This window comes from Metarhizium robertsii (assembly GCF_000187425.2).
Source record: "Metarhizium robertsii ARSEF 23 chromosome Unknown MAA_Scf_5, whole genome shotgun sequence".
Lineage (NCBI taxonomy): Eukaryota > Fungi > Ascomycota > Sordariomycetes > Hypocreales > Clavicipitaceae > Metarhizium > Metarhizium robertsii.
Window position 1 is genome coordinate 1505237 of NW_011942193.1, and position 24392 is coordinate 1529628.

The window sequence follows — 24392 nt, forward strand, 5'->3', positions numbered from 1 at the left end:
AGCCGTGGAGGAGGCCATGAGAGCTCGACCATGAGGCGGGTGTGAGCTCTGGAGGGAGGTGAGTGGGCAGGAGCGAGCGAGCTGGGCCATTGTGGGAAAGAGCTGAGCTATGGCAGTACGGAGGTACGGAGGTACGGAGGTACATAGGTACCGCTCAACCTGACGAAACCTGAGGGGTTCCCCGAGTTTGCACTGGAGGCTGGAGGGCCACGGTCCGCCGCCATGTGCGGGACGGACAGAGAGAGTCAAGAGTCAATGAAGCCCCAGGCCCCGTGAGAGAGGGCAAAGTGGGACTGAGCGGCGCGACTTCACGACTAGTGCAACCGCGGGCAAAACACATGTATCTTCTCATCGGAGGCAACAGCACACAGGCCAGAACCATGCTCTTGGGCAAGTACAACCAAGATGTTGTTGACTGCACAGCCCGACCACCTACAACGTCCAAGAATCTTGCGAGGGCATGCTCCCAACTCTGTGGCCCTGCCTGCACTCCGTACTTCGGTCCATGTTCCTCTGGCCGCAACAGTTATTCCGCAATCTGCGATGGGAGAGCCAATCAGCCCGTGGACAAGATGTCAATACTACCACCCACTGTCGCTCAATACTTTTGACCCTCGTGAAACTGTTGGCCCTATTACAGACCACCAAGGACCCTGAGTGGCCTGCACATCATCTTTCATACGTCGGCTCCCACGGACTACACTACATGTGCGTGATCACAACATAAACAAGCAACTCTTTAGGTGCCCTAGGTGCTGCTCCTAGTTGTGGCTGGCACAACCATAAATGGTCCAAACGGATCTCTCCTCACCGTGGCCCGTCATGGTCCACCGCCCATCCGCCATTGCCAGGGACCAAAGACATACTCAGATGCCAGGTCCGCTGACAAGCCTCGCGGGGAGACGAGTCCAGATCGATCCGCGTGCTCAGAACTTGGGCACCCATACTAGTGTTTATATCTCTGGCTAGCATGCTCTTTCGACCGCTGGTGCCCAGCTTCTTCTGTAGACAAAGCGAAATCAGCCAGGTGAGCTACATGGACTTGCCGCTCTACAGGGATTATGACTGACAGAGCATCGCCATATAGTAAGTACATGTGCCAAGTGCATGACTTGCACGCCCAATCCAGGTGAAGGTGTGCGACTCTTGCCAACTTCGTATATTTTGCCTTGCGGCCAAAAATAAAAATAAAAAAGGTCAAAAGCACGGCAGTCAGTACTAGAGGTGGAACGACCAGTCTGGACTCTGGAGTGCAGCATCAACACCACGTTGCCCATCCCGTTCGAATGGCTTAGACTAGATTCGGGCACGGGAAAAGGAGAAGTCTAGGTAAGCTAGGTATAGGTATGCATGTAACTACATACAAACCCGGGTTGAGTGCTTGATACAGATTTTCTCCGTCCAGGGTCAGTGTTGTGCTTCGGGTCACAACGCAAAGTTACGAAAGTGGCACATGCAATAAGTTTACACTGGTTCGCATTCTATTCAGTACTCCTTGCTTGGCGCTATCGCTCTTCTATTACTTCTGGTTGAGCCATTCTGGGACAAATGAGCTGAGCACCACCTGCCTCCGATTTCTCACCACTCTTTCACCCTTTAGGACTTAAAAACGCTCATGCATATACATGAACACAGGTTCCATATACCTTATTGGTGAAGAAGTGTCATCCAATATCGGCCAAGACATTTCGGCAAATACCTTGGACCTTTGGGCACTTCGGAAGCCTTGGCAAATTCGAGTCATCGGCAGCCCGGATTTCGGAGCCCCAAACAAAACAACCAGCCAGTGATCTGATGAAGCGCAAATCGGTGCGCAAGAGAGTGGTATGTGCACTTCGAACCCATTACTACCCTCACCGGACCAGACCCGCGAAACCAGTAGAAGTGCTGGGGAGAAGCCATACGACGAAGCTCCGAGCCATCATGATTCGAGTAGGAGACATGAGAGAGGGAGAGAATCGGCGTCGATACAAAGCAGTGAGTAGTAAGTACGGAGCATGTACTTCATATGCCGTCCTACAATACCGGGGGGGAGGGAGGTTGGGCAGAAATGGCCACTACCTAAACTCTTGGATCCTCCACTCCTCGATCAAAGCTGCTGAGTTCGTCTCCGTCTGAGGCTTGCCAGGCTGAGCCACAACACCCACAAAGTGGACTATGAGTCTATATGCCTACGGAGAACGAGAGTACATGCGCGTCTTGGGGGGTCTGATGCTGAAGTGATGGGCAATGATGCTTTGGTCTCTCTCGACGGCCTGGCTTCCTATTTGCCCCATCGGTGGCATAGTTGGCAGGGTCATGCTTGGTCATCAGAGGAGGGTCTCGTTGTTTCCATCTCATGCCCCTGAGGCCGTAGCCGTTGATGTCGCTGGGCTAGGAGCTCCCTCCGGGTCGGCCCATGGCGGCCCTCCAAGACGGCCGCCCAAGATTTTGGCGCTGGGCAGAGGATGTCACCGGAACAGCAATAGCAGACCTCGATAGGGTAGTCCGTTGAGAGGTCTCAACAGGGGGTGCATGGCGCTCATCAGGCGAGAGACCAGCCAAGCATCTGCTCATCCACCATGCAGCGTTTGGACGAGAGGAACGGCGCGAGAAAGTCGACCTTGCCTCTTCTGGATTGGCTCTCCCGCAGCACAAAAGCATTGGCAGCACCTAGTCCGACGAGTTGCCCGTCACCAGGGTTGGCTCGATCCTCCGCGTACAATCAGGAAAGTACCTCCCCGCAGACGCGCGCAGCGGCGGTACAAAATGTCTCAACACCCACAGCGATCACCACCACCACCACCTCCACCACCTGACCGACTGCATCTCTCCTCAAAGAAAATGCGACGTGATGGTCCAATTAGTCCGTTCGCATGCCCTCGTTCATGGACCGTCAAGACAGCCAAGCGGCTTCTCTACGTGCAATCGCAAACCTGCCCTCTAGTCTTTGGAATATCCTCTTTGCCTCTACGGAGTACCCGTTCTCGTCCGCTGAATCTAGTGTCCGTTTAATGGCTCGCTCCCGGCCTCTCAGATACCATTTCTTCTTCTTTCGCCTCAGTCGGTGGCTGCGTACGGAGTACTAATGGCGGCCCTTTTTCTAGATGGGGGCTGGGTTTGTTTGGTCGACACTCGCTCACACGCCAGGCCGTGATCCAACCACACAACTGTTCTGGTATCAGCAGCTCCACTGTGCCTCATGGCCGCATATTGAGCGGCCATGGTGCCCATATCTCAAACCGTGGTGTTAGTCGGTGTGTTTCCAGTTTTTGCCCATCTCGTTCCCGCTCGTCGATCGCGCTCTCACTTTCAGTTTCTCCATCAGCATGGGAAGTTAGGCACCGAGCCTCCCTCCCTTACGACGAGCGATGCGATGCCTCGCTGCCAATCGTCACTGATGGTCACGTCGGGACAGAGCACAACGGACGACTACTCACCGTTCGGATCCTGTTCCGGCGTGGAGGCACAGGACATGGCCGACAAAGCGCCGTTACCTATATAAAGCGCCAGTAATGCTCATGTCACCATGGCTACCAATCATCCATATCCCCGGCCAATGTTCCGCATCTGGAGCCTGCTTGAACTTTGGCACATTCGTCTCAAAAAGAGCTTGGTGGTGCCTGCCCTCTGCCCACCATTTTCGAAAATAGTCGCCAACATGTCTCGGGCATAGCTTCCATGGTTCGCAAGTTGGCCGAGCACAACCGCTGCCCAGGTTGGCCTGTGTGACGACGAAGTGTTGCCCGTTGTAGTAACAGACAAGATGGACTATGCTACTGCGGTGTGAATGCAACCCACACAGCTCGGCTTACTTAGATTAATCTGGAGCACTGCTTCCTCTCTCTGTTCATAGTATACAATCATGTCTTTCTACACTCCTGCTTCGATGCGTCAATCAAAATCCTGGGCAAAGTTGCTTTCGGAACCACACACTCTGCACCCAAACTAAGTAGCCAACCAACCCCAGGAAAATATTACCGAGCCGACGTACAATGTAGAGCAATGACGATTTCAGGAAGAAAAAAAAACCAACACAAGCCGCATCTCAGCCCGTGTCTCTCATAGATCCCACAAGATGTCTGTTTTCGGAAAATATCGGTCTGCATGGCATAACCCCATCGTATCAGAGCCAACGGCACCAAAACGCTGAAACAGATAAGCCAAGTGCCCAGGGACCAAAAATCCCACGGCGGAAAAAAAAAAGAATCATAATTAGTCAAGATGCATCTGCTGGCCAACAACCGGAATTCCATAATTGGAACTACTGCCCCCCCCTACTGGCCCATTTGGAGAAACTTTGGTCCAAAGAGGCGGTCATCTTTACCCATTCCATACCATCCATATGTTGCGGTCAGCAGAAGCCCTTCCTAACCTGACCCTTGTCCTTGTTCCACATGAATGCATAAAATCCACGTTCTATTTCAAGGGGCGAAATGATGGACGAAGAAGCTTAAAGAGGGAGTAGAAGAGAATCGGCCAAAGAGAAATAAAATAGGAGCTTCCCACAGGGGGTGTGCGACATGAACCCAGCCATGGAATCGACAGTCTCGTGGTCCCCAGAGGCTGGTTAGTGAGCACGGCATCAACACAGGGTTCGAGTATCAAATCAACTATCCAGTTTCCCGCGGGGAGTATATTGTCCATCTATTTTTATAGCTTGACGAAGGCGGCGGCCTAGTCCAAGCGGTGGCGATGAGAGACGCACATGATACCCAAGGCAGTTCTAGTCCTATCATAGATCGTGCCAACAGAAGGAAACATCTCAAAAACGACTTCTGAATTGTCAAATGGCAAAAGTGCAATCAGAAAAGTATAGGTTTTGCAGTGTCACGACGCAAACCATTGAAGCACGGCATGTGGAGAGGGAAACAGGCATGCATCACATGGAGCATGGGAAAGTCGTACTCTGGTTTGGTCAGGCCACGGTGCATAGATAGGATACGTGAGTGCATAGCCCCTGCGTCTGGATCGCGCTTCTTTTGGAAAGGAAGGGGGGGTGGTTAAAAAGAGGACAGTCATCTGATGGGGTCTGCGTTGGGCCGTTGGGCATCGAGCGAAATGTGTTCGGAGGATATGATGACACAGCATATGTAGATAAGGTGGTTCCAGGTGCATTTTTTTGATCGAGATCTTGACATATGTAGGGATTGTGAAGGGTATGGATGTTGAGGTGAATCATGATATGGCTCTGGATACCTACCTAGGTACCTAATACTCTTGATGATGGCATTGGAATATGTGGTACTAGGTACATTGCAAATGCCATCCCAAAGCATCACGCAAACTCAAGTCCAATTGAACAGGATTCGCACAAAGGTGATGACTTTGTTGCCAGTACAGGCAGACTCTATTTATCCACCTTTCGATGATTCCAAAATGCATTCCGTCTACTACGCTCCGCCATTTCTTGATTGTTTCTATCCTCCTCATGCTCACTTATGCTTCGCCTAACCATCCTGAGAATCGAACTCCATTTCGCAACTCCTCTGGCCTGCAGTGGACACGCCCTCAAACTCAGAGCAAAACGTCATATGTTGTTTTCCTGTGTATCCATTCGCCCATGCATACAAGGCAATGCTGTTCCCAGGACAGCAGCCGAAGTTGTGTAAATAACTCAAAACAGATGCGATACGCCGAAAGAAAAAACGACTATACAGCTTTACTGAGCACCTGCAAGATGAAGGAGTCGTTCGCCAGCCCGCAAGTTAGCATACTCGTAAGCCTTAGACTCAGGTGGGAACGTCCCATTTGCTGCCCACAGGTCAATCAGGGCTTGCATCGGCTCCAATTCCTGCGGTTTAAGCATGTCCAGCGCAGTTGCTGTCAGAATAAAGTGAGAGAAACAGCTATTGAGTTGTTTTTCAAGGTTCAGGTGATAGAAAGGCTCGGTAAAATGTGCCCAGTAAAGGTGGGCGTACACACGAAACATTTGACGGAAAATCATCTGGCAAACTTCGAGAAACTTCTCTGGGAAGCCCGACCGTTTCCCAATGTATTCGGCCTCTCCGGGGTTGGAAAGTTGAGATAAAGGCGTCGTTGTGATGCTGGGGTTGTGGGCGTATGATACACCGGAAGGGTCTGTGGGAAAGATTGCGGTGTCGTCAATTTTACCCGAAATCCATCTTTGCATCAACGTCATGTACTCGTACGCGGGAAGTTCTACAGGCTCTCGTCTGTTATTCAGCCATGTGAAGGAATGATTTCTGTGTACCATGTCAGTGTTTCCATCTTGGTGAAGTGTTGACCGTGTTGACACTCACGCTCCAGCAGACATGCGAGGGCAAGTGGTGGGGTTGCAAATGCTTGTGCCGTCATCCTCTTTCTCATGAACCACGCGCACAAAATTCCACAGGTTTCGATAATGCTCGACAACTATCTCGGACAGTCAGCCGGTCGGAAGATTATAACATCATCACTCAGAACGTTTTGCATACCTTGGTGGGCGATCCATTCTCCTTGCTCCACAGTCTTTGGTCGAGCACTCAACGTCATAAAGTTTCCTTTGACAATATGCTTGACATACTGGGCATTAAGCCATAAAGGTAGCGGGCGGGGAAGGTGGTAGTTATTGATGATGTCTTCGGCGTTGGACATTCCGCTACTAGATGCGTCCATTCCGATCGTTTGGGCGAGGGATGGGGAATTTGGCAGAGGCGGAACCTTGGGAGCAAGGTTTGTCGAGGACTGACTGCCCTGAGAAGCAGTGTCAGCTGGCACAGGCGGGCCGCCTGTCGACGGAGATGGGCTCTTTTGGCCGGACGGCTTCGTTGAAGCGCCTCGGAATCGAGCGTTGCTAAGGATCCAAAGTTAGCAGTAATTTAAGCTTTGTGCAGGCTAATAGCTGTCGCAATGGTGTTTCAGAGAACAATGAGCACACCCTGAGGAACCCATGTCCTCCGAGGTATGCCGGATTGAGGCTCTTTCAGGTTTCAAGGACGGCTCTGCAATAGATCTTGCAACATATCTCGTTATCTAGACGCCGGGGCCCACGCAAGAACTGATGCGCGGCGGGCAAGACGCTGTCGGTATTGAATGGAGGGAGCGTCTCGCCAACCTGGTCTACCAGGCTATACCTTGCCAATCAGTTTTATCTTGAACCACTTGACTCATATGGAGAGGAACGCAGCCGGCCTGCAAGTAATTGGCAAACGGGCGGTGGCTGTTCGGGAGTGTCTCTGATACAGGCATCGAGAGTCTGGACCGCCTTCTTGAATCCCACTTCACAGGCCCTGTGGCATTATAAAGTATACAGCCTCCATCTCGGGCTAATTGCCGGTATCGAACGAATAGAGATGGACCTGCTGAATAGAGGCTCAGAGGAATGGGGCTTGACCTTGGACGATCCAACTTGCTCCTGGCGGCTCTTGCTTGAGGGCCTCTTCTGTCTTCTGTAGCAGAGAGGCTGACGGCAGAGAAGGTATGTATTGAATCAAAAAGAACAAAATCAACCAGAGGAAATAGCACAGTTACTTACATCCCGGAGAAGAGGTTGGACATGATGAATGAAAAGGCGGGGACTGAGATGGAGGGCGGCAATGCAAAGGAAACACCAGAGGGGCCGAAAGCTCCCGTCACGGGATCTTATGCGAGGCGGCGGACACGCGGACAAGGCTGTAGGAAGAGAAGGAATGAAAGCAACCGTCGGCGTGAGGCAAGAAGCAGATACCACCCAAGAAAAGCGGCGTGGACAATTGCCTAGTATGCAAAGGGATTCTATCAGGAGTCCACGTCTGGTGTGCGAGAGAGGGGGACGGGGTCCTTTACGAGACGGTAACGGCCAAATGTGGGGTGCCGCGTGCTGATTGGTCAATCTGCTCAGGTGCGTTCGAGAGGCGCAGATAGATCCAGATCCCTGCCGCGGTCTGGACACACGTCGCGCCAATGCCTCGCGCCAGAAGCTTGCTCTGCTCAAACGGTCTGGGAACGATACTTGTCGTGTTGAGAACCGGTGGCGCGACGATATTTCAAGAGCTTGCGGCACGCACTGGAGGCCGGAGGCGAAGAGTTCACCTACAATGCTGAAGTGACATGAAGCCAGCAAGGAATGCCCGGCCTGAGCTCCATGTTTGGTTTGACAGTTACGGAGTACAACGCCTCCGAATGAATTGACCGCAGCGCAGGGGCCTCATCAGCTCACGGCTCAATGCTCAAAAATATTTGGAACGATCATCTACACATCTGGCGTCTATTGTCCAGTCAGATGGAGTTCGGGCTGCTTCCAGTGAGAGGTCGGGCAAGCAATGTGTGCGGGAACGCCATTACAGTTAGAGAGCTTCTTCAATGATTGAATGCATCGAATCAGACCAAGGAGCCTGTAAGAATTGAATCTTTCAAACCTAGATAATTAATCCTGATTTTTGTTGCATGCAGTGAGCCTTTTAGAGGAAGAGGTCGCCAAAAGGTGCAAGCCGTGAGACTGGGCTAGTCTGGATGTGGCCCGTGCGCAATTTTGACCTCGCTGCTGCGCGCTTGCGGATGGCTGCCGTTTACAGTTCTGCGCAACCTTCAAAATCTCGCCCTCCAGCAAGCTCAACCACTTTTGGCCACATTGTTCAGCTCCTATCGACTACGAACCACAAATTTCAACTCGTAGTTTGCAAAAGCAGCCATTAACACCATGTCTGACTCTGAGGACCCTCTCGATGGTCTCGACGAAACCGCCGGCGATGACCTCTTTGGCGATGAGGGCGACGAAGAGCCGAGAGCGCCGCGGGTCCTGGACGATGACGAACTAGCCTCAGACCCTGATGAAGATCCCGATGCGAGGCGACGAGATTATGATGGGGAGGATGGTCTGCCACATGAGACGCGAGATCGGGTTGTCATGGCGGTACAGACGTATCGCCATCAGATCCCAAACCCCAAAGACGGAATTGTAAGAGGGCCTGAGTTATTCATGACGCGATATCAATTGTAACCTAGACTGACTGTGCAAATCAGCTTCGTGTTATGAGAGTCCCTAAATTCATCAAATTCATGCCCGAGGAATACGTTGCGGAGACCTTCGAGCCAAGCGATTTTGATCTTGCCAATGCGAAATCCGACAGACCGAAACACGTCGCTCGTATACGAAAAGATGCAAGCACTGGAGATCTACAGAGCAACACCAATATTTACCGGTGGAGTGATGGCTCAGTGACCATCTCTGTCGGTGGCGAGCATTACGAAATACAAAAGAAGGCACTCGCGCCGGGAATGGACCAACCATACAACGAGCTTAACGATGGGCACAACTACGCGGCGGCGGCAGAACTCGGCAGCAATCTACTACTGACTGTTGGTCACTTGACGGAGCAGTTCAACGTGCGGCCCAATAAGGCAGTGGGAGATGACGCGCTGTCGGTATTGGCAGAGCGGATGGCACAAGCCAGCAAGTCGGTGAACGACGGTGACATGATTATCCGTACCACCAGAGACCCTGAATTGCAGAAGAAACAGGCCGAAATGGCAGAAAAGGAGAGGATGAAGGCTCAGCGTCGACGCGAAAACGCTGCGTTGAAGATGGATGGTGGACTCGGACGGTCTGGTCGCGGGGGTCTATCGATTGGAGACCTCGAAGGTGGACGTGGCTTTGGATCTGGACGCAAGCGAGGCATGCCAGGATCTACGAAACCGAAGAAGCGCCGGCCAGAGTATGACTCTGACGACGATCTCCCACAGGGTGTTGGACGCCGTGAGGACTACGATTTGGATGACGGTTTTCTGGTGGGAAGTGATGAGGAAGAAATGGACAGTGCAGCAGAAGAAGATGATGAGGATATATTGGATGATGACGAGGAGGAACGACGACCTCGCAACAAGCGACAGAGGACAGCGGATCCAGATGATGATGAGGATGCTGAAGGAGATGAGGTCGAACCTGGCGAGCCCTCTGCAAGAGCTAGGCGGCGAAACATCATAGACGAGGATGAGGATGAGTAAGGGGGGTTTTGGAAGTGGAAATGGCTGTTTATCATGGAGTCTACTTATTATCTATCCTGTATAATCACTCATAAGGCGTCGAAGAATTTGGAAGGGAAAACTTGGAACCCAAGCAGCACATCATACATATTAAATGTGTTGACGCAGTTTGAGAGAAACCAGGCAGATTTTCCAAGGTACATGTGCGTAGACCGTTGACGCCGTCATGCGGCCGATGGACTCATTGTCTCGCAAAACACAAGCAAGAACTCTCGGTCCGATCAAGAAGGCAATGGCCAAGCTATGATATCGACCGGGCCGCAGCCGCTGGAGCAAAGATTTCCGGCCTGTCGCATCTGTTGTCAGTCGATTGTATCGTCTCAATGTTCGACGTGATCCGAAATTCTAAGCTAGGTACCTGAGAAGTGGTGGTGGTGTGGTGGTCCCCTAGGTATCGATAGGTAATGTTAAGCGGTTCCGGGTGGTGGGGGGTTGTTTTAGCGCCTCCATCTCCGAAGCTTGGGCAAGTTCATCTCATCCCTGGCATCAGTCACACTCCCGTGCCATCTGTCAATCACATGCTCACCGTCCCGAGTCGGAAACAAGCCTTGACTTGCAGGCTCAGCATGTGCCGCTTGGCACCAATTGGACAAATCAAGGCAACCACACTTCGCCATCTCTCGCAGAGCCTTAAGATGCTGTTTCCAATCACGCAGGCCTCTGTCTGAGAGTAGCAACCCGTCAACATTGAAGTCTCTCTGGCGACCAGACCCACCGATCTACATTGCCCAAGTGTTACTATCGGCTGCATGGCCTGTGATCTCGTCACCCTCGGCACATCATGGGGGCTGTCCTAGCTGTCTGGAGGGTGATTGTGGATGTTGGCACGTTCTGGATCAAGGTTGGTTTTAAGCTTCGCGTTCCTTTCTTTCAAAGCATTTTTGTTTGTTGTCTGTTGCTTATTTGCCGTGAGCCTGGCTGGCTGGCTCGTCATGGCTCTCCTACTGACGCCGGTACAGAAGCTCGTGAGCTGGTATACCAGCAGGCATCCTGTGGATTTGTGGCTGGAACTGTTGCGCAATGCAGAGAGCTTCGAGGATTGGGAAGAGGCCGCTCTCCATTTGGATAGCTTGCTTGGTTTAGACTTATGGTAACGCGACGCTTCACCGACCATGCCGATGCACTGAGGAACGGCCTTGCTAACCATTTTCTTGGTGGTGCAGGAGGAACAACCCTACGTCCAAATATTACGACTGGAGGCTCATCACCGAACGCTTGCATTCTTTGGCTGTTGCTCGTGAAGAGAGCCAGTTTCAGCAATTAGTCAACCTTCTCCGATCCGGCCTCATCCGTAACTTGGGAAATATCACTGTACCTAAGCTGTACAATCGATCCTTCTCGGGGACCAAATATCTGATTGAGGAGTACATATCACAAGTCGCCGAGACTGTGGATGACATCAGCACACTACCAACTACATTCATGTCCAACTCGCAAGGCGGAGGGAGCGTATTAACGAATCAGATGAAACTCGATTTTATTCATGATACCAGACAGGCATTCGGCCGGAGCACTCTAGTCCTGCAAGGTGGATCCATCTTTGGATTATGCCATCTTGGTATTGCCAAAGCCCTCTTCTTGCGCGGTCTCCTTCCTCGCATCATTACTGGAACAGGGACGGGTGCCCTGATAGCCGCCTTGGTGGCTATACATACAGAAGAAGAACTACCTAGTATCTTGTCAGGCGACGGCATTGACGTCTCGGCGTTTGCATCGAAAGGCAGGTCAGAAAGTGGAGTGATACCCCGTGAACAGACGTTCAAATCGAGATGGGCGACGTTGATGCGACGACTGCGGAGGTTTTCTCGCGAAGGATACTTTTTAGATGTTACAGTGCTGGAGGATTGTGTAAGGGCAAACGTGGGTGATTTAACCTTTGAAGAGGCCTACAATCGGAGTAAGAGGGTCCTCAACATTACTGTTGCGACGGAGAGTCAGGGTGGCGTGCCGACTCTTATGAATTATATCACGGCCCCGAACGTTGTGAGTTACTCCGCGCTCCCCAATCCACGCGTTATATCTGAGCATTCAACTGACAGTGCGAAACCAGTTGATATGGACGGCCGCCGTAGCATCTAATGCCTCGTCTCCCTCGCTCTACGGCTCCCGCAAAGTCAAAATCCTCGCCAAAGACGTCCACGGCACCATCGTGCCATGGGCCGCTGCCAATACTACCAACTTCCGCCACTGGACACACACCTCTTACACGGACCGGGACTCTCCTCTCCAACGCATCGCCGAACTTTTCAATGTTAACCACTTCATCGTCAGCCAAGCCCGCCCCTACCTCATCCCCTTCCTGCAGTCTGACATGCACGGCCCGTCGCTCCTATCCCGCAGCAAAACCACACAACTCTCCGCATTTCTAGTCCGCATGGTCGGTCTCGAAGTCCGTCACCGCTTAAGACAACTCGACACGCTGCGACTACTTCCGTCGAGTATTAGGCGATTTTTGGTGGATGAGCGAATACCGGCGGCCTCCATGACGCTGGTACCAGAAGTTACGGCCGGGGACTTCGTACGGCTTTTGGAGACACCGACGAGGGATACGCTGAATTACTGGATCTTGAGGGGCGAGAGGAGTGTATGGCCCGCGGTGGCGGCGCTGAGGATTCGATGTGCCGTCGAGAATGAGCTCGATAGGTCGTATCAGGTGGTCAGGAAGTTGAAGGCTGGTGATTTGAGGAGGAAAGGCAGCATAGCTGGTGTGGAGGCCTGATTGGTTTCGTGTGTTTAGTGGCATATTTTTGGTTTGTATATTTTTGCATATGGGAGGCGTCATTGGAGTGGAGAGGCGGTCTTTTGGGGCTTCTGCTTCTTCTTCTTCTTCTTTTTTTTTTTTTTTTTTTTTTTCTTTTTTTTTTTTTTTTTTTTTTTGCAAAGGCCCTAGTAGTAGTACTTGAGGCGGCATTTCGTTCCACTTACGGGCAATAAAACGAACTTCTGAACCAAAATCATGCAATAGTACGTGTTTGAACATGTGTTCGACGTGAACAAGACTGCGATATGATGGGCATCACGAATGTCGGCGAGCCTTATTCCCAATACAAGATCACATTGCTACAACAACAGTACTAACTAAACTAGATCGAATGCAACCAGAGGGAGAGATATCTAGGAATTTTGGCTGGTAAGTCACTAGCTTCTCGGACAACTTACTATTACCACATACCTAGGTAGTAGTGGAATATCTTTGCTTGTACCGGATGATAGACGTACGCATCTACACTCGTACCTAGGCAGTTGGGAGCAGGTAGCCATGGACCTGTAGAAAAATTTTCACCTCCTCAGTATTACGCTCTGTATGGACACGCAAGCCACATGTCTTAAATGCCCTCTGCTGAATGTGCGTCGCATGATCGTCTTATGACAGTGAGTACTAGTGCTCCAAGATGTTACTCGAAGATGTGCCCTGTTGCGCTATTAAATTCACCGCCCAAACAAACAATCGTTCAAATGATAAAAATGTCTCAAACCCGACTCATATAATGCATGTACTCTGTACTTTGTACTCCGTACGGAGGCGTGAATCCCGATTCAGCGCATTTTTACGCTGGTGAAGTTCCATCGTTGCGGGTTCAGCCGCGGCAACCTGGTATGCCATGGGACTGACGTGCGGGAAGTAGGAAACGTCCCAATCCAGAAAGGAGACTGTGGATGATATGCAGCACGTGGAAGACGATGAGAGTGCTAGACGGAGAGGAAGTGAGCACGAACCATGGGCAAAGTTATTCGGTGGGCATCCTCAGATACCGATGTCCAGAAAGGAATTGAGACAGAGGGGATGTTGCATCCGGAGAGGAGTTGACAAAGGATTGGCAAAAAAAAAAAGTTTACTCCTGCAGGGAACTTTACCTGGACGTTATAGCATAAAGGAGGATTAATGAATGGAGGATATTTGTGGGCTGTTCTCTTCAGCATCGTGGATAAGGCTCTCCTCTCGTCCGGTTGGTGCTGCCGTAGGCTGATTTTTGTATCCAAATCAACCAATCCGCTGGCAGGGTATTTCCTGAAACTTATTCATCTTGTTACGCACAAACTATTTTGTACGCTGTCGTACGTCCACCGGAGCGCATAGGAACACATGTTACCAATGACCGGGACCATGGGACACGAGCCTTTCCCTAGGATTTTGTGATGGGTACTCAACTGACGAACGAGCAAGGTCTGAAACAGCTTGACTGTTTTCGTCTCTTGTCTACTCCGTACTCCGTAGGTTGGAATAATGGGGAAGAAAAGTCTGCATGTCCCCATACCCCATCCGAACACATGAATTCACGTATCTGTAAGAATAGCCGTTGAAGTTGCGGAGTAGTAGTAACTGTGCAAAAGGCAGCGGCCCGCCAAACTGAGTAGTAACCCCTTGACCGCGGTCAGGGATCTACAGCATCGGTAGTTGACCTGGATTGGTCCGATGATCAGGCAACAAGCAATGGGGACGGAATCGGCAGGGATAGTCCCGCGTGGGAAACGGCTTCATTTAGAGTTGACAGCAAAAGACCCTGTCTGAGAAAATTTTCTGGACACAATTGACGGGCGTCATCGGCGCTTAGATGCCAGCTGAAAGAGTCCCGGTACCAGCAAACACCGGCCAAGGTGGGCAATCGAATGGCATGTCCTCTTGGTGCCCTGACACGACTGGGCAAGATCTGGCATGAGCGACCCGAACATCTGGTCTGGAGACGGGCTGACAAGGTTCGCTGCAAGTCCCGAATCGAATCCTGTGAAGGGGGGGGGGGGGGGGGGGGATGAGAGAACAACAAACGGTCATGCATAGTGGCGTACTTTGGACGGAGGGCACCCTTCCAACTGTATTTGGTAAGACGGGTTTCTCCAAAGGAATATGCAGTTCCAGATGAGCTGGTAACATTCGGATGGACGGTGGGGGCCAGAAGTTCCCATGATCGGGGCGCGGGTGCGGCACCGGATGTGCGACCAGAACCAGGGTTGAAAAGTTCAGCTTCCTCGCATCAGCTAGGCTGTCGACGGAGCACGGAAACAATATTGTACAGTCATGAAATAGTCAGCAGGTCTGAACTGAACGGAGGGCATCGAAACAGTTGCGCCTTTACGCCGCACACTGCATGGTGGACTGGCAGCAAAAGCAAAGCTTGTCAGCCCCAAAGACGATTGACCGGTGGTCAGGGTGCTCTGCGTTCCGTGCTCAGTTCCGAGGACAGGCAATGCAAATATGAGGCTATCCTGAGGTGAGCTCGTCGTAAAAGATGCAAACCCCCCGCAGAGACGCAAGCAACCATAACGATAGCGCCTGCGCATGCATACACTGGACGGCGCAGCAGTCCCAATAACTGGCATGTTGGCATGTCGAGTTCAACTCCATACTCCGAGATTTGGACAAGGACGGTTCGACAAGGGAGTCAGTCCACCCACAATCGACTCGGGTCCTAGCTCTGACTAGCTCTGAGGATGGCTGCACAGCATCATGATTGGGCGCCACTAGCAAGGTCCGGAGTCCCAGTTGCTGATTGACAGCTGGAATCCTCGGAAGTTGGTGGTGGTGGGCTGCTCTGAAGCTCCAGAGCTGGCCCGACGAGACCAAGACAGGACCGACAAGAAACATGGAGACAGGTAGGAAATGCACTGTCCGGGTCCATGATGCGCGTACGGGGTATCATTCACCGGCCGTACAAACTAAGAACGGACTGACCTAGAATAAACGCAAATGAACTAGGAAGTGGGAGGTTATAACGGCCGATCCGGCCGCGTGAGTGAGGGAGCAAGCATCCCACTCCACACTCTGGTGTTAAACTTGACTTTGTTTCGATTCAAAGCACCATATTGCCGCCGTGCTCTCGTCGTATCGTAGCATCCTCTCCAAGTCTCATCCAAAGGGCATGTGAGGTCAGAACCATGGCCGCTGCCGCATCTACTAGTGTCCCGGTAGACGATTCCAATCGCGAGACCGGGTACAACCGCTCTGCTTGCACCGAGTGTCAGCGACGAAAGCAAAAGGTGAGTGCATATCGAACCGCGAATGCCAGCTCCTGAAAATTCAAAACCACACAATCATCCATATACACCGTCGTTTCTTTCCTGCTTCACCCAATTGACAACCAGCCATGCTCCGCGGCGGAGAATGATGGACATGCTGCACAGCCTTGGTAGAAGCAGACGTCATGGAAGAATGAGCGCGCTGCTTCACCTGAATTGTACCCAATGTATGCTGGTGAGCCACAAATAGCAAATCCAACTAATGCTCTTTTCTTTCAGTGCAATCGTGAGTGGCCATGCGATCGGTGCCAACGACGCAAGATAGCCGATGAGTGCCGTTATAACTACTCCAACCCGATGTTGGACACACCAGCCCACGACCTGACGGAGAAGCTGAAGCGGACGCACGACGATTATTCTAATCGGGGCACTGCCGAAGCCGACGATGAAGATGGCACCGGATTTGACGCATTGGCGACCCGTCTGTACGCCACATTGGGAATTGATCATGGAGTGGTATGTTGCACATAAATGGTTGCTTTTGATCCGATCGCTGGCTGCTTCCCATCCCGCAACCCAGCAGATACGGCAAGTTGTGCACGCTCTTTGATGTCAGTCGATCTAATGAGGCGAATTATGATGCTGCACAGTCCGAGAAGCCAGCTCCCAAGCAAGATTTTGTCGCTGCCGACTCCTCCCCCCAGATGCGCCGAGTTTTGCAGCTCCTTCCCCAGCGACAATCCATGGGCAAGTCCTTCCTCTTCCGGCTACCTTGCTGACAATTACTTCTCCGAATTATAATCTGCTATGAATGAATTGATCATCTAATCTGATGCTTCCTTTATACAGACATTCTTATGCAACATTTCCTCGGCGACATCAACTATCACTACTACATCATATACCCACCCGTCTTCTTGCAGGACTATCACATCTGGTGGGATAGGCGCTCGCAAAGCCGGCCGCTGTCGCTCCAATACACATGTCTACTGGCTATCATCTGCGCGTGTGCTCTACAGCATGTGGAAAATGCCACCGAGAAGGCACTGGAGAGGGAACTGGGAGATACCATGGACGTGGTGTCTGATCAGCTCCATGCAGCCATGAGAGAACTTGCCAGTGTCATCCCCGTTGGGCACTATCACTACCTCAATGTCCAGAGGCTCTTGCATTCTTGTTACTGGTATAAAGCAGAAGCCAAGTTCCTCGAGGCATGGCACGTTTTAAGTGCTGCCATTTTGGAGGCCAATGAGTTGGGCTATCATAAGGAGCCCGCACGCGGTACCGTCAGTGAATTTGACCTCGAAATGCGCAGAAGGTTATGGTGCATTTTGGATACTTGGGACTGGTAAGCTCACCTCTTTTTTGCAGCTTGTGTTTGTTTGTCTTCTCCTTCTGCCTCGTATTGACTATTCAATGCCAGGCAGATATCCTCTGGCCTATCTAGACCCAAGATCATACATCGAGCCGACTGCGATGCCGAACTTCCCGAATTAACACTGGAGGGCCACATTGTGTCTCCCCTGCAACATATGAAGATGCAGTCCGGTTTGACTCGCCAATTAGCGTCGCGGTTTAGCGCCCCCAAGAACATAATTTCCCCGTGTGAAGTTCAAGAGTACAAAGCCATCATTGAGAAATGGGTGGACGATTTCCCACCTGAATACGCGTTTGAGAACCCTGACACTAGCAAAGATGATAAATGCGCCTGGTTATTTTCACACAGGTTTTATGTCTACACTATGGCATGTCTCTTAATTTTAAACCCAATCAGGCATTATATGGTAAAACAGTACACCTGGAATTCTGACCCCGACGAACTCAACATCCGATCCGTTGGCGTTTGGTATAGTCTCAAACTGATGAAGACTTTACGCCGATGGGTTGATAAGATCTACAATCGTGACGGTCGCTTGCATTTCATCATCTTCTCGATTTTCGATACTGCTGCCATCCTCTGCACCGCAATTCTTAAAGACACAGAATATACTATATCCAATCGTGCCGATGTCTTGGCATCTATTGGCGACGCCGTCGACATGCTTAAGAAACTGAACACGATCTCAAAAACATCCAAAACCTCCTACGACATCCTTGAAAGACTTGTGAGAAGACTACCCGAATCCGTCCCTCGCAGAGACTTGGAACGTCAAGTAAAGCGCGCGAGGGTTAATATCAGATCACCGCCACCATCTGGCCCTACCCAGCACGAAAGGTCTTTAGTTCCCCAAGTGTCTACACCCGTTGTGCCTCCTCCGGCTGCGGTAGCTGCCACAAACCGGTTTGAGAGGCCTCTTGCTGAACCCATAGCTGCCGCCCCTCTACCAACGGCTCCCATGCCAAACTCCATGGTAGCGCCCATACCCGCCCAATTGGCACACCAGACGATGGCAACTCAGCACGTCAACTACAGTAACAACGGTACTTCCGAGTATGAGAATCAAGAGATGCCGCAGAACGTCGGCTATATTTCATTCAATGACCCAGGAATGTCGATATCCTCCCACTTTGCGGATGAACCGCAAGCGTCACAAAGGTGGCCAAGCGGCTCTGAGAGTCTACCCCCTCCTCCTATGGACGAGCATACAAGGCCCTCTTTCACCACAATAAATAATCCTACAGGGTTGGGCAGTGGCATTTACCAACAACAAATTGTTGACCCAGGTCCAGAATTTGACATTGAAAATTTGACAACTGCCCAAATGGGAGAATTGGCTCCTCTTTGGACCTGGCACTCTGAAAACTTGGACTTTGCAAATATGGCCCCGCCAACACCAGGACCCAACGGGTACTCAAGGCCAATGTGAGGTAACGAGGACCATGAGCCATGACTTGTTAATTGATACTTGCTGAAGTTTGGCTGGATACCCGATTAAGTCTCTCTTGGCTTGCTGCTTCCAGTCCCACCATTTGGAGCTGTCTCGGGGACTTAGAGTTGTACTTTCAGGTCCCTGCTTGTCAGCAGTTTTGGAGGGCTGACAAACGGTCTTTATCAAAGCACACTCACTCAATGAAGGCAGTTATTTAATACGGGAATAATAGCCGATACAAGATGCCATGCCTACTGAAAAGCAGAGAAAGGAGGGAGGAGAGAGAAGGCAGAAAGCCGTGGAACGTGGACGGCTGCAAGCTTAGGAAGCGGCGGGCCATTGTCCGGCTACGTAACTTACTAGCCATCTCCTTGATTATAACTCACAGTCCTTTGCATTTGGCAATGTTCCGTTCCCTCGGTTTATCCTGTTATGTAGCGTGACAAAACATTTCTTGCTCAGTTGGGACAGGTCCAAAGCCGGTCGAGGCTTCCAACTCAAGACGTATTTGGCCAGCCACCATTTATTGAACGTCGTTAATTCTCGGGGCTGTTCAATACCATGTTTGGCATGGTTTCATTCTCGGTGAACCCGACAGAAACTAGCTTGCGTGGCCATGATCTTGTATGATACCCATCATCGATACAGTACAAATGAGATGACTACCCGCAGATACAATAGCAGCATCACTACATTGGCTGCCTTGCGCATTGAACTTGCATTTGAGGGCTTCCTGTACGTGTGTGGGAAGCTGGGAGAAACTGTTTGTTTTACTCCGCTTCGGACGCGCCGAACCTTTTTTCATTGACGGCCACCATGAACAGAATCAGCTGCCAACATGACTGTATGGATAAGCCATGGCCCCAGCAATTCTGGAGCTGGAGGGTGATCACAGTCCGTTCTCGTGCCGCCATGTGTGGGAAGCATCCCCCGCGATGTATCACGAAATGGGCAAGACATGAGCGATTTTACCATGCTGATGCAAATCCAAAGCGGTCTGACAGACGAGTCGACCGGGGACCCAGGGTCCCAACAGCCGTGCCGTGTTATCCTTTCCTCGGCCAGGTCATGATGAAGACGCACTATCCAATGCTGTGACATCAAGGGGCATGGATAGTGAGAATCGTGGCCCCCATAACGAGCCTTGCATCAAAGATATGCAAAGTTCACTCATGGTTGATCAGCTGAACCCGATGTGGTAGGCTTCGAGAAGCGGCAGAAGAAGTGGGCGCAGTAGAAACTGGGCGCAGCAGACCAGGCTTTGTGGAGGGTGTTGGTGGCTTCCTAGTGGTCAATGCCGTAGACTCGGGGGGTCGCTGGAACTAAAACGATAAACGCTAATGTGGGGCTGCGATCCTCAGAGACTGGGAGCAAGCCTTCGTCTCTTGAAAGACATTGTATCGGCTGCCCAGCATCACAACAATCCCGTCCCGTCTTCATCAACCTGGTTTCCTAGTGTGCAGAGCCAGAAAGGTGGTGGCACGGCCCCTCATCAGGAACATGAACCCCGTCGTGCGTTTTGTATGTATTACTGCACTCCTGCCAGGCAAGCTACCAATTGCGTAACGAGGCTCTAGCCATCTTTTCTCTCTTCTCTTGGCGCTCTTGTCAAGTGATGGCTTCTTTGTCAAACTCGCTATGCAAGGTGGCGGCTGACTGGTTGCTCTTTGGAAAGGAGGTCAAGATTTCCAAGGATTTTCCAAGGCTGTTTTGGCCCCTCAGGCAGGAGCCATCCAAGGAGGGTTGGATAAAAGTGCTGAGCTATTATTATCATCAATCGCATGTGCCTGAAAAATTAGTCACACTTACTTGGCAACAGCGCGGGTTTTCCCTCTTGATGTGGTTGTTTTGTCTTTTTTTTTTTTTTTTTGAGCTCTCTGGTTTAGGACACCGACACCCTCCCGTGAGCGCTGCATGCAGGCGTATGTATAATTAGCCACATCGTACTTTGTACCCATGTAATGATGCAACTAAAAGTACTCACATTCGGTACTGCAGCGGCGGTTGGACACATTCTCATTATACCCGGTACGCTCTAGGGAAAGGGGCATACGACACTTCTGCATCCAATCGACTGCCCATCGCGAAACATACACCTGGAGGTGCTGGGGGCATGGCCTGCCTGGAGCCCATGACGTGCATTCAAGAATAATCACTCCGAGCCGAGCCACGACCCGACTAGGTTAAACTAGGTTTGATTCGTTTGCCGTCCGGCTAAGTGTGCGGGAGCTTGGCTTCGGGTTGGAAACTGGGGTCTTTGTGTTGTTTTCTCTAGCCGATTCCAAGGGAAGGGGACTTGGGTTGTCGGCACCTTGTAAAGCCTCACTAGTGGTGTGGCAGGGTTGACTGATGATGTCTTCTCCAAGTATGGAGCAGACGAGTTCCAGAAGAACCGGGCCATAGCTCTCTTATTATTGGCAACCGTTCAGCTGCGAGGGGACGTGCCCAATGCGCCTTGCCGGACCCCAGCGATCTTGTCGGAGCTCTCCTATTGGGACGATGGCATTACTTCAACCATCACGTAAATTACCAAGACTAGCCTGCTGGCGAGCCACTTGGACAACTCAGGATAAAGAGATGCAGCCATTCGAGAATTTCTGTGGCGTCTGAATGGGGCGCCGATATTTTGTTTGATCCAAGTTTCGTAGCCGGCCATCGGAGAAGCTCCCCCCTACCTGGTCAATAATAGTATGCCAAAAGGTTCGCATCGGACATCTTACCCGGCGTGAACGCTTCCTGTTTTACAAACAAGTCAGTTCATCACGAATGGTGGTGCCTAAGAGTTACCTAGGGGTTCTCTCTCTTTAAGCACAGCCACGACAGGACATCTATCTTGCACTGGCTCTGATCACAGTCAAGCCTTAGTACTCTAGAAGTCCCATACTTTCCTGGGACCTTGGATGCTGTCAGAGATTCAAGTCTCTTCTTCCCGTAAATGCTTGATGATTGAATCCCTCAGCCGGAAACATTGTAATGATGTCGACACGGATGGAAATCGTAACGTGGGTCAGCGGTCGACAGGGAACGAAGGGAACAGAGCCAAGGTCCGCCGGGGAGCAAAGTGAGGCGAAACCGCTGGGACATGGATGCTGGACGACTTGACATGACCTCACCGGGGTATTGGCAACACTCGCACAACCCCTACCCGCAGTGCTTGTTGACACTTCCCACTGCTGTTGATGCTCGTTGGTCCAACGTTTGGTGCCAGCGATCAAGCCGCCCGCGTGACATGCGCTTTCAAGTTTCCCATTGCCGCCGTCCATAATTTTGGCCCAAGCTCTGGCCGATGCAGGCCGATGGCCACGGGCTCCATGTTGGCCCCTTGTTGGCTCCTGCGTCGACGTTCGTGCAGACTATCGCTTTTGCGTCAGCCAGCCTAATCAACACTTGGCGATCCATCCCCCGGTGCCCGACTCGTAGCGACTCGCAGTGACTTACCTGCCAGTGCTTTTCCATGGTGAAGTCTGGTGTCTCAAGCTACTCGCGGCCTGCTGCTTGCTCGTCTTGCCCTGCATGAGCATATACATGTCAACTGCTATGTATGTGCATGTCCTGGGACTGCAAGTCGCTTTCCGTGGTTGGCCCTTCCCAGCTATAAAGTCACAAAGCACCCGCCTACTTCCTTCCCCCAAATCATCCGTTTTGGAGCATTCTGTCCTTCACAGTCCATCTTCTTCCATAACCAAGCACCTGGAATATTAAATTTAAGAGGCTACTCCCATCTGGAGTCCTTGGAAATTCCAACACTCCCTCCGCTTTGTCTTTTTCTCGTTGCTGCCGACCTTCCTCAAATAACAGCAAGCAACTTACACTCGTCCCCAACCGACACGATCCAAACGAAAACGTCGGGGGCATTCTCTTCGACCTTAATTGCAAATCGAAGCACTCATTCTACTTCGGCCGAAGCTCCAAAATCGCTCTGCGAACAACTCACCTGAGTTGTGAGAATGCCCTTCCAACGCTCTCGCCGTGCCAACCTAGCTCACCGGCCTCGACCATCAACGGCCTGCCATGTCACCAAATCTCCTCAAGGCAAAGGAGCCGATTGCAAGCGGGAAGAAGATGGCTACAACGTCGATGATGCCAACTCCTTTCCGTATGTGAATACATATCCGTCTTCGTCGTCTCCATCTTGCTGTGACGACAGCACAGACTGGGTCATAGTCCAGACAGACGGTGCCCCACAATCCAACTGCAGTGACGACCTGCACAGCTCCGGACCTGCGCAGGAACTGACGGCAACCAACGTTCAACTCTTCGATAATTTAAACAGCACTTCTGCCAGCATTTGTGCCGCCGGTGATAATGATGGCCGTCGCCGATGCCACCGCCGAAGGCCAAAATACCGCCGAGGTAGTGCCAAGACAAATGCCTCCGTCGCTACGCGAGAGTCTCATCAGGCTGAGAATGAACAACATCTTGACCCGTGGGCCCCGATAAGCGTCGACTCTTATGAGTTCGATGTCTTTGCCGTTGGAGCATGGGCAATGGAAGGGGAGACTGGGCTAGAGCCAACATACAACTACCCAAGAACATTCTAAACTTGATGACAATGTTCACCATGTTTTACGATGTAACGAATACTCAACGATACCACATGTTTGTTTAGTAGCAGGTTTAACCGTTATTTCTTTTTTTTTTTCTTTTTTTTTTTTTCTTTTGTCTTTCTTTCCTAGGCAACCCATGTTTGACAATCAATATCATCTCTTTCCTGAAGTGGCTTTGGTTTGGTCTGGGCCTATCGGATTGTGGCTTCACGTGTGCTTTACTTTTCTTCTTCTTTTCTTACTTGTCCTTTTCCTTTATCGTTAGATATACCCGGTGCAAACTTGCAAGACGTCCAAGATTCTGGGATAACACAATGCTTGGGATGTGGAAAGGAAGAGCAGTGAGGGATATATTCTAGGCAGGGAAAAGGGACGTCGCATTCGAGCTTCATTTGATGCCTGTACCAAGACATGTTTGCGATACTTTGTTTCAATTTGGATTACAACGATTACGTTTGGCCATAGTACTGTTTAGTGTAATTCATATTCCTATTTTTCGTCATTGCCAGCCGTCCCTTTGCGGCGTGGCAACTCCACGTCAGGCATGATGTGCTTCATGAATACGTCACACCAATCACGGGAGGATGCATCACCGCCCAACACGCAACCATGTAAAGTTGCACGTTTTACCCCAAGGGATCGTGTAGCGTACACCAGGGTACCATGTTCATGCAGATGTCATAATGTGGAGTGAAACGTCAGCCAGTTGACGACATGCAAAAAGAATATGGAGTACGCGCCGTTAGATAGTATTAGACACGCTACTCCACAGTCTTTTGTTTTTCATTTCCCTCCTATTTTGCCATTGATCAAGTCAGTCATGCTCTACGTGGCACGGGCAATATACCAAGATTAAACTTTCCGATGGGAAGGGACTCATCTGATCGGGAGAAAAGTGGGCAGATAACTGATATCTGATGCAGTGAACAAACACTATTCTTCACCGTATGAAAGATCGGCAAGGGACAAAAATTGGCCCCAGTTTTTACAGATTTGTATTATACCATTACTGGCAATATGCATAGAACTAAGAGATACATGTAGCGAGGCAATCATAGCAGTGCAATGGCAGCAGTTGAGCGTAAAACGAAAAACAGACATTGACAATTCATGCTCGATGCTCCCTCCCGCTCTCAAGTGA

General features: G+C 51.1%; 6 protein-coding genes across 6 annotated transcripts; 5 read left to right on the forward strand and 1 right to left on the reverse strand.

Moving 5' to 3' along the window:
* Nucleotides 1-5641: 5641 nt before the first annotated feature.
* MAA_04195 (Mob1/phocein) lies at nucleotides 5642-7479 on the reverse strand (the record flags this gene model as incomplete). Its single annotated transcript, XM_007822193.1, has 4 exons — nucleotides 5642-6185; nucleotides 6243-6354; nucleotides 6417-6775; nucleotides 7457-7479. The coding sequence occupies 4 exons, from the start codon at nucleotides 7477-7479 to the stop codon at nucleotides 5642-5644; spliced, it is 1038 nt and encodes a 345-aa protein (XP_007820384.1).
* A 1120-nt stretch (nucleotides 7480-8599) lies between these two features.
* Nucleotides 8600-9903, forward strand: MAA_04194 (Leo1-like protein; the record flags this gene model as incomplete). The annotated part of the gene is made up of 2 exons (XM_007822192.1): nucleotides 8600-8857; nucleotides 8923-9903. 2 exons carry the CDS (start codon nucleotides 8600-8602, stop codon nucleotides 9901-9903), a joined length of 1239 nt encoding a protein of 412 aa, XP_007820383.1.
* Nucleotides 9904-10874: 971 nt separating this feature from the next.
* On the forward strand, nucleotides 10875-12661 carry MAA_04193 (Triacylglycerol lipase; the record flags this gene model as incomplete). The annotated part of the gene is made up of 3 exons (XM_007822191.2): nucleotides 10875-11032; nucleotides 11106-11925; nucleotides 11993-12661. The coding sequence occupies 3 exons, from the start codon at nucleotides 10875-10877 to the stop codon at nucleotides 12659-12661; spliced, it is 1647 nt and encodes a 548-aa protein (XP_007820382.2).
* Nucleotides 12662-15813: 3152 nt separating this feature from the next.
* On the forward strand, nucleotides 15814-16673 carry MAA_04192 (Fungal specific transcription factor; the record flags this gene model as incomplete). Its single annotated transcript, XM_007822190.2, has 3 exons — nucleotides 15814-15915; nucleotides 16174-16410; nucleotides 16545-16673. The coding sequence occupies 3 exons, from the start codon at nucleotides 15814-15816 to the stop codon at nucleotides 16671-16673; spliced, it is 468 nt and encodes a 155-aa protein (XP_007820381.2).
* A 78-nt stretch (nucleotides 16674-16751) lies between these two features.
* Nucleotides 16752-18701, forward strand: MAA_11222 (uncharacterized protein; the record flags this gene model as incomplete). The annotated part of the gene is made up of 2 exons (XM_011413202.1): nucleotides 16752-17242; nucleotides 17318-18701. 2 exons carry the CDS (start codon nucleotides 16752-16754, stop codon nucleotides 18699-18701), a joined length of 1875 nt encoding a protein of 624 aa, XP_011411504.1.
* A 3950-nt stretch (nucleotides 18702-22651) lies between these two features.
* Nucleotides 22652-23245, forward strand: MAA_04191 (uncharacterized protein; the record flags this gene model as incomplete). The annotated part of the gene is made up of 1 exon (XM_007822189.1): nucleotides 22652-23245. The coding sequence occupies one exon, from the start codon at nucleotides 22652-22654 to the stop codon at nucleotides 23243-23245; it is 594 nt and encodes a 197-aa protein (XP_007820380.1).
* Nucleotides 23246-24392: the final 1147 nt, after the last annotated feature.